At 45.8% G+C, this 9,967-nt stretch overlaps 1 protein-coding gene across 1 annotated transcript in view; it reads right to left on the bottom strand.

Annotated features, from left to right (window-relative positions):
• Positions 1–2,991: 2,991 nt before the first annotated feature.
• The window catches only part of MAP2K2 (mitogen-activated protein kinase kinase 2), a 30,011-nt gene continuing 23,035 nt past the window's right edge, over positions 2,992–9,967 (bottom strand). The window contains exons 9-11 of the mRNA XM_054980061.1: positions 9,292–9,353; positions 8,645–8,690; positions 2,992–7,086 (exon numbers count right to left, since the gene is read on the bottom strand). Of these exons, the coding sequence (XP_054836036.1) occupies positions 6,976–7,086; positions 8,645–8,690; positions 9,292–9,353 (219 nt within the window). The 3' untranslated portion in view covers positions 2,992–6,975. The remainder of the gene's footprint in view (positions 7,087–8,644; positions 8,691–9,291; positions 9,354–9,967) is intronic.

The raw sequence follows: 9,967 nt of genomic DNA, 5'->3' as shown, positions 1-9,967 counted from the left end.
CCAATCCAGGCCGAAACGGGCCCAAAATGGCCAAAAATCAGGTGGGCGGGGCCACCTGACATGTGACTTCTTTGGAGAACTGCCGGAACTGCGTTCCTGTGCATTCCCCCTCAAAATGAGCCCTGTTGTGGCGCCTTGAAGACAAGAAAGAACTTCCTCTAGAATAAAAATTGTCATTAAGATGTTATAAGACACCTGCTTATGGGGGGGGCGCGGGGGGGGAGACAGACTGAACTGGCTACTCCTCAAGAATCAGACCAAGCTCAACCAGACCCTGCACAAGCCCAAACGGTTGCTTGGCACCCATAACTAGCCAAGCTAAGTGAACAATCATTGAAAGGGAAGTGCCAAAGGCCAGGGACTACCACAGAGAAGCTCCTGACTGGTTACCATCCACCTAACCTCTGGAAGTGAGTTTACAAATTGGGTGCCTCTAAAGGTTTCAACAGACAAGTGGGTTTCTAGGGAAGGAGGATAATCCTTCCAATGCCCTGCAAGTAGGCGCTGTGGTTAAACCAGCAGGAGATACTATAGTTCAGGCACATAAGACCTTGAGCAAACGGCATCACCCTTGCAAGCCTGCTGATACTCATGAGCATCATGTATCAGTTATGCCCATGTGCTTCCACAGCAGGGGCTGAGGGAGGATGCCTGCCATCTTGAAATAGCTAGGCTGTTTCTCTCCTACAGTAGGTATTTGAAGACTGGGTGTGGCTGGAGATGTGAGCTGAAGGGCAGGGACCTAAAGGATCTTAGTCCTTGAGTGTTAGCCTGTGATCTTGTCTGGATAGATTCAGTTGGTACAGACAAACCCAGGAAGACTTATTTTTTTTTAAGTGTTTTATGCAAATTTGTGTTAGTGTTGTCATTCTAGTCAACACTTGATTGCAAGCTCTTTAGAGGACAGCAACCTTTTTTTCTTATATGTTGCAGTGTAAAATGCTATTCCTACTGACAGCACTGTAATTCTCACTAAGCATGTGCAAAATACCACTCGCAGCAATAGCACTGTGATCCTTGCCAAAAAAAAAAGCTACAAATTGGGCTTCCCTTGCTTTTTTTCCTCAGTGTACTCTCAAATGGTTGTGTTTACAATTTAAAATAAGCAGCATTACGAGCTTGTTTGTGCCTGCACAGTTCACAGCACTCATCACCATACAGACAGCTGGCTGGCGGCCACTTTTGGCATCAGAAATTACTGCATTGGTGGGTCTGATGCGAATTGTAGTTTTCTTAGACTTCTGCTGCAATTCAAGAGGCTGCAAAACCTGGCAACAAGTCATACTGACAAAAGATTGGGTATAATAATTTACAGGGAAATTAGGCCCAACTGAGGTCTATCCTCAGTTTAAACAGTTAGGTTTCTTCTACATACAATTTGCAAGTTAGTACTTCTGGAACTACAGAGAGTGGATTGTATATGACAACTTTCTGGGAGCATTCAAAAGACCAACAAATACCCGAACATTTGAATGTCAACAGGGATGCGTGCAAAAAATTTGAGTTTTGGGTCAAGGATGGGCATGTTTGTCTATTTATAATTTATTTTGCACAAATAATAAAATTTGAGTTCAGTAGCACTTTAAACACCAATAAAATTTTCCAGAGTATAAGCCTTTGTGAGTCAAAGCTCACTTTGGTCAGATAGCCAAGTCAGTGCAGTGTAGCGGTTGGTGTCAGACGAGGATCTGGGAGATTCAGTTTCAAATCCTGCTCTACCATGGAAGCTCACTGGTGACCTTGGGCCGCTCTCAGCCTAACCTACCTCATTGGGTTGTTGAGGGGATATAGGACAGTACAATGATGTAAGCCACTTTGGGAAGAAAGGCAGAGTATAAATGAAGTAAATAAAATAACTGGAGTTGAATTTTATTTAGCTACTACAGACTAATATGGCTACCCACCTGAAACTAAGCAATCAATGTAAGAAAATTAGGCTGGGAATGGAGGGGGATGATACAACCTAATTCTTGCACACCTGGAAAGTTCTCCCCCTCACTGTCTCCCAGTGGGCGTCCACCAGTGTCCTGGCACATTACCAAGGCCAAGAACATCAGGTGTGGCTTCAAAACATCAGGAATCACCTTGTTTGTATTAAAAAAAGGAAGCTTCTCACACCAAATACAGATTAAGCAGCACATTTTCAAAAGTCTGTGTGACTATCTTAACTTACCAAAACTAAAACTCTTTTAAAGAAAAAACCCTAGCCGACCAACAAAGAACTCCATCTCCAATGAGTTGAATAACACTTATTTTATGCTCTTCTGAGTCCACTTCTTTTGGGATCAAGGAACTTTCAGATTTCATAGCTTTAGCTCACACAAGTTTCAGAAAATAAAGTCAGCAGAGTTAAGACTCGATTAGTCACTTCAGAGGAGTTACCCACCTTCAGTGGCAACAGCCTGCTACTTCTCTGCATGAGTCACTCAACCAGGATTGCCTCTTTCCACTCAAGCTGCAGACAGGCACAATGGAGTTTACCTGTCCTTGGAGAAGCACCATGAGGTGAGCTTCACTGAGCACAGGTCATTCTTTCGTATAACAGGATATTCCTGGATTTAGAAATGAAGTGTACCTCCAATTCTAATTCAGAAAAAAAAGGAGTCGCTTGGCTACCCTGAGTTTGGGAAACAGGAGTAAAGTCTCAGAAAAGCCAAGAGAGAATCCAGGTTCAAATCTCCTCTCAAGCCATTTACTGGTTGGACTTCTATTGCCTCTTTAACAGGGTTGCTATGAGGATGATGTGGGACATGCCCTGCTCAACACCCTGGACTCTTTGGAGGAAGGCTGGGATACAAGTACAAAGGGATGGCGATCAAAGATCCCTCCTTGGCCGGGGCGTGTGTGGGGGGGAAGACCCCGTAATTCAGCCTTTCAGTTCCTGAAGCCTTGTAGTAGTAGTAGTAGTAGTAGTAGTAGTAGTAGTAGTAGTAGTAGTAGTTCAGGAATGTAAGCCATCCTGAGCTGGAGAAAGCACAATAAACCTTTCAATTTAATGTAAAGTGCCATTTATTTTATCTCCCCATGATGAAAATATCGAGGTTTTTTTTTTTTTAAAATTGCACCATCAAAATGCTTAACACATTCTCCTTAAAGTCTCCCCCCAACACGCGCGCACACACAAACACACATGCGCGCACACACGGGGAAAAAACCCTAAAGCGCAAAAAATGCAAGGAATATGTTTAAAAAAAAACTTTAAACTGTTGAACGTTATACTAAATATTCTCTTTTTTAATTTAAACAGAGGCAGAGAAACGTAATATAACCCCCCACATACCCCCAACAAGAGCCTCTTTTCATGTTATATCCAAAGCAACACAAAAAAGTACAGTAATTAAATCACATGATCCCACTGGTTCATTGACAACTTTTAACTCAAACACTGAATATCATACATTCAAACCCTCAAGAGTTACTCCACTTGATAGACAACAACTGCACCCTCACAGAGAGGAGAAGGAAGAGAGAATTAAAGTATCAATTGTAAAACTGGTCAATGCCACTCACAAAAAACGTAGCTGCAGAAATGCATTTCGAATTCTGGTTTGTGAAAAAGCTGCCGAAAGGGCTGCTCTCCTGCTGCTTCTCACAAATTGCCTGTAAGATTCGCTAACAGAACATCCCATATTTTTGGCCTGACCATCGAGAGGATCAGAAAAGGTTTCTGAATATTCTTCAGGGAAAAAAAAAAAGAGATCCATGCAAAAGCCTTTCCCAACTTTTTCACTTGCTGCTTCACTGAATAGATGCAGACAGCAAAGCCCTATCTGGAGTGCCGTAGAAATCACATCAAAGAGAGTAACTCCAAGGTTAAAAATAAAGGCCTTCAAATGTTTTCTTTAAAAGATCATGGTTGAGCTACTTGTACTATATAAAAGGAAGGGGGGAGCACAATTCTATTATATTTTCTTCCAACACCCACAGATCAGCAGCATAAAAAGGGACTAAACAAAGGGGAACGGATTTCCCTCCCCTGCCCCAAATATTACCTCCACAGTATTTTTTCTTGGAAATTCCCGTTTTGTCTGAGGTGGAGCATCCAACCATACTGGCTTACAGGTACTGCTTGTTCCCAACCTTTCAGCTCCTAGGAGACAGCAAGCAGGGGGCGGGGGGAATGACACCCAGGAGCTAAGGGAACATTCAGAGGGGGGGGGGGGCGGGCGGGCTTGCAATGTCCTTAACTCAGGCCACTCCAGAAAATTCAGGGCAGGGAGCCAATCCCAACTTCATGTTAACCAAGGTCATCATTTAGCATAGGGCTTGCTCTACGAGGGACACAAATATGCTAGGACATATCAATACCCCTCCACGTCCCATCCGGTAAGAGATTCAAAGAGAAAAGGCGCACAAGGCTTCTCAGGAGAACAAATTGCACTTAAGTTTGGGCTTAAGGAAAATGATAGAGAGGGCTCTATCGCTGGTCTTGAACCCCACGTCCAAGCAGACCAAGGCTCTCACCATTTCAAGTCATCCAGGGGCATGATGCTCAATCCATGCTGCAATCCTAGAGTTAAAGGTTGTTCTGTGGCTACCTCACTGTGGCATATGTTCCATGGATGAAACTAAAGTAACCAAACAAAGGGGGGGGAAACCACAAGTTTCCACTTACTTATTAACATACCCCCAAATCTTTGGGAAATACACTTTGAAAATATAGAGGGAGAGAAAAGATGAAGGAGTTCACTTCTAGCAGCCATGCAACAGATTTATGGTACAGAAGCTGGTCAGCACAGGCCCCGCCTCCCTCAGACAAAGATGACTATCGGGCCTGCTTTGGTCCTGTTGTCAGGTTTGGGAGGCAAGATACCCAGCTGCTCCAAGCACAGGTGTAGAGTTGCCCACAGGCTCTTCCGCCTTCTGAAGGATGCAGCTGCCAAACTAGGCCTGAAAGATGGCTCTGTGAGTCATGGAACAACCATTTCTTTTTACAAGATGTTTCACGTAGGCATCCCCAGAGCCGGTTTCTTAACTAGATGAGGAACGGGTAGAAACAAGCACAACGGCTAACACAGGAAGGGTTAGCTGCTGCAGCACATGGTAGCTTGCAGTATGCTTGGACTCCTGTTGATCTTTCCGCCCATGAAAATAATGTGCCTTACTGCAAGGGGCAGCCTGCATGAAGTTTGCATCTAATGCGCTCACCTCCAACAAGAACAAGGCAGGCCACAGTGAGTGACTTGATGCTCTAACAAGCTGTGCCGCAGCTGCTTTCAAAGATGAACACCTGGTTCAGCCTCCTGTTCTGGGCTTCCTTTACTTGAGTGAAAGCAGCTACTCAAAATTGTATGGCTATCCTTCTCCAATGTTGGCACCAGTATTTTTTTTTAAAAATGTATGCCAATCCCCCCCCTCTAACGATATAAGAAGATTCTATGCCAGAATACTTCAAGGAAGTCATTTGGGATTTGTTTTAAATGGACAAGGGAAGTGAATTGGGTCTTACTAATGACACTTCTAAGAACCCAGTATTGGTCAACACATCGTAAGGAAGGGGAGACTAGGGGGAGAAAGAACAGCTGTAATTAGACTGGATCAACTCCAAGCAGGATTAGGGACTTGGGGGGAGGGGGAAAACTGAAACCCTAACCACTATTAAAGTCAGCCACAGCCAAACGCCACAAGTGGTACCCACCAGGGCATGCGCATGCCCCACCCCTTTTTTGAAAGTTCCAAAAGATTTCATCTGCTTCAGCTGCTGGTAGATGTTAAGTACTCTCTGAGCTATGGAGAACTGTGCCGAGCGAGAGGGACCTGGAGCATCAGGCGCAGAATGAGTGCATTGTAAGCGCACTCATAGAAGTGCAGCACAGCGCATAAAAAGGTAGGAACAGACTGACATCAAGAGCTACTACTCCCAGGCGGAGCTGCAGTACCCAAGAACGGGGTACATTGACCACATTTGCTTTTCAGAGAGAAGGTAAGGTCACTGCTGCGGATGCTGGGAGACCCAGACACTGCAGCTCAGATTCTCTTCCCTGCTCAATGACTCAAAAAGGAATTCTGACCCAGCCTATTCCCCTTTCTGTTTAATAAATTAGCAGTACAAGTGATTTCAGAAACATAGCACTACAACATAGAGTGCTGAACAGGCGAGAACAGGAAGGAAATGGGGCTCTGAGGCAGTACCATGTGCCCCCCCCCCGCAGATGACAGGATAATAACCACAGTTCCCAGAGTGCAAGGGGGGGGATGAGGAAAAAATGGGTACTTTTGCCCTTAAGCAGACTCCCCAAATGACAAGCAAAATTAAAGTCCCGCTTCCATGTAAGAAACTGAGTGTACAAAACAGGGAAGGAGGGAGGATGTGAAGCAGCCCACTGCTGGCCTTTTGCCCACCGAGCACAGAAACATCATCTGCAAACTTCCTTAATCTCACGGCACTCCTGCAATATGCCCCCACCCCTCTCTGGGCAGGCTCCAGGAAGCAACCAGGCTCCAGTCTTCCATTCCTCTGTCAACGCAGATCAAACAGGCACACCGTTTGGTAATCTGCCCACCTTTGCCCTGGCCACTCCTTATGGTAATATATTCACTCATCTGCAGCACCTGCTGAAAGCCATCAAATCCTAGGGTACCCCTCCCCAAAGAACAAGTGTACAAATGAGGCAGTTGGCTTGTCCTGACAGCTTACTCGACCCCCCCACCCCCAAACCTGGTGACACAACCTGACAAGAAGCAGCAGCACTTTTACAGCACCCCCCCCCCCCAAGTCAGAAGGCTTTGAGCAGCATTAAGCTGCAGGCCTGGGAAATGAAAGCAAGCAGCAAAACGGGAACGAAATGGAGCAAGCTGGTTTCCGCTCTTGCTGTAGGAGGATTGGGTGGTTTCCAAAACTACTGGTGCTTTGCCGTTCTGGAGCACAGAAGAGAAGGCGGGCAAAGAAGGGTGGTTCTTCTGCTGAATGGCAGTGAATGATGGCAGACAAGCAGGTGCACGAAGGGGGGGAGAAGAAGGCCGTTTGCTTGGTGGTCACATGGCAGTGCGGGTGGGAGTGCTGGGCTGGTTCAGTCGCAGCGTCTTACAAAGCCAGCCAGCAAAATCCACCTCTTCCACTTCGGAGCGTTTGATAAAGGTGTGATTCTGGAAGTGAAGAAGGGGCAGCGTTAACACAGACAGTACACCCTGCCCCCACAATAGTCCCTATGGGAACAGATACGGAATTACAGAGGCAACTGAGGGGCAGGAAGAATAGGGACAGACTGAACATCCAGAACTGCAGGAACCCTCCCCCCTGACCCCCATTTTGAGAACAAGGCATTTCGCAGGATTTTCCTGTATTCTTGCAATGCTCCTCTGACTCAAGGGCTCCATGTTGCTCCATTTAAAAATGACAAGATTTCTGGGCCCTCTGCCTTGCAATTTCAGACTGCTCTAGAATTATCACTTGTCTCTGTACCTGCCAAATGGACCAAGGATCCAACTTGGTAACATGCCCCTCATAAGGAAGATGCTTTGGGTACAGGACAGGCCTCTTTTAGAAGGCCATCAATAAAAGGAATTGAACTGCATACTGGTCTAATATGGACCTCAAAAAGAGGACAGGGAAGCAGATATTTTGAATGAAGGAGGGCTGATCTACTGAATTCCCTTTCTGACACAGGATGTCCAGAGGCACCCCGCCCCACACACACCAGTATTGTCCAAAGACAGTCCGCCTTGTGACGCCAAGAAAAAGGGAGAAAGGATGGATAAGAAGTCAAGCTTAATCACATGGGGACAAAGCCCTCTTCTGCTTCCAAACCGAGGGAGAGAAGCTACTGCATGAAGATATGTGGGAGAGAGAAGATCCAAGGCACTCCGAGGGTCTAGATTTAGGCTCCCACATATTTACTTTTGTCATTCTCTCACCCCCCAGTTCAATTCAGCACACTTCGCCACAGTGGATAAACATTTGCCCCCGCCCTTGCAAAACAAAAAAGATCCCCTCAAGGATGGTTTTCGGACACAAAGGACACTGGCTAGGGATGAAACACACACACACAATCCCTCCCTCTCCAAATTCTGAACAGATTGGATCTTTCAGGAATTCAACTGGAACAGAACGGCCTCAGCACCATCAGCATCTGTCTGACCAATCTGGCGACATTCAGAATTGTTGGCAGCGCAGGGAAGAACAAAATGCCACTGCTGGGCTTCTGAAGAGTTACGCTTCAGACTCAAAACTGGCTGTGGCAGAGAGAGGATTCAGGATGGCTCTCTTTCATGCTGCTAAGTTTGGCCCCAAGAGTACACAAAAGAGCTGCAAGAAACAGCTCCCCAACAAGCATACATGCATCATAAAACACGCATCACAGAATTACAAGCATCACCTCAGATGCACACCTAAAAAACAGGTAATGCAACAACTGGCCCTGAGGTTCCACTTTATTACTTTTTAAAAGTTTCTAGTCTGCATAGACTCTGAACACTTGTGAAGCAGTACATGATAAAATCTCAGGGACCACTAAGTAGCACTTCCATCTGTCCCCTTTAGAGCTCCTTGCATCCCCCCTCCCCAATGCAAGCAAAACAGAACTATAAAATCATGCACAAATTCTAGAACTGAAACTCAGGCAGGAGGGATTTTATTTTTCCTTTTTTTAAGGTTTTGATTTTGGCCTGGAGACGGTACAAGCCCTGAACATCTTAAGTCACTCACCATCAGCATCTTCAGATCTGCCCGTTCAGCAGGGTTTTTAATTAAGCTGGGGGAGGGGTGAAAAGTCAGTGTTTTTTTTTTTTTAAGGCAAGAAGGTTCATTAATAGTTGTCACTTGCAAAGCACCCCCCCCCCCCCGCCCCCTAGCTCACCAGCTGGAGTGGAACCCAAGCTTGTGTAGGACCCAACAGATACAATCACATGAGGCTCCCATTAGCAGTCTCAACAACCGCACCCACTAATGGGGTCAAATTAGCCAGGCGCAAGCAGCAGTAGTCCCCCCCCCACAACCCCACCCCATACACAAACACCAATCACAGTAGGTCAAAGGAACAAGCAGCTCTGCAAATAAGGGCTAACCTACAAGCATGTTTTGCTAATCTGCCTGCTCACATATACTTTATGCTAATATTTTGCTACTTGAAAGAGGAAAAAAAGAAACCACCACTTCTATGCCTAGTTGCTTCAATACAATCTCTGTTTACCCCAGATGACCAAAAGAATGCATATTTGCAAGTCTGGGAGACAGGACTGGGAAGCAGCACTCCTGGCTGTGACCATTTGCATTTGGGTGGAGGCAGCCTCACCCAGAACTGTCGGCCAGAGGTCTTCCCTGCAAGGTTTGATGTTGATAAAACAAATCCTTACCATTTATTTACAAACTCCTGGAAGTCTTGAGTGAAAACCCCATTCGGCAGCTTAGGAGGTGGCTAGAAATAAGAGAGAAGAAAAAGTAAAGGGATAAGTACAAAGATCTGGAAATGAGAAAACAATGGAAAGTTTTGTTTTGGAGATTGTTAATTCATAGGGTTGCTGTGAGTTGGAAGTGACTTGATGGTATGTAACACACACACACACACACACACACACACACTCTCTCTCTCTCTCTCTCTCTCTCTCACTCTGAAAAGCTGAAATGAATGGGCAGGCATGGAAGATCACTTGTGCAATTTGTATGCTGGGGAGAGGGAGGAGATAGTATAAAGAAGGGAGCAGTGCAGCTAGAAAGAGCTCAGGAAATGTGTCAAGTGCTGGTCTTCAGTAATGGTCCCCCCACCCAAAATGAGGAGGAGGAATTGCTTGACCAGTAAGACTCGACTGAGACTTCAAAAGGAAGTCCTAGGAGAGTTTCCTCTTGGCCTGCAAAGATATATGAAACAGCATGCAAGTGACTTACCAGGAAGTTGCAGCCAAGGTGCTAGACTGCTACACAAGAACCAGATCTGACAGCTGCGGGGTGTGTGTGTGTGTGTGGACATTATACCACAAGAAGACCCTCAAGCTTTTTGGTTAAAAACCTAAGCCTCTTTGCTCGTCTTGGCTG

The sequence above is a fragment of the Eublepharis macularius genome, chromosome 5 (assembly GCF_028583425.1).
Source record: "Eublepharis macularius isolate TG4126 chromosome 5, MPM_Emac_v1.0, whole genome shotgun sequence".
In the NCBI taxonomy this organism is placed as follows: domain Eukaryota; kingdom Metazoa; phylum Chordata; class Lepidosauria; order Squamata; family Eublepharidae; genus Eublepharis; species Eublepharis macularius.
This window is presented reverse-complemented; position numbering and strand designations above follow the sequence as displayed.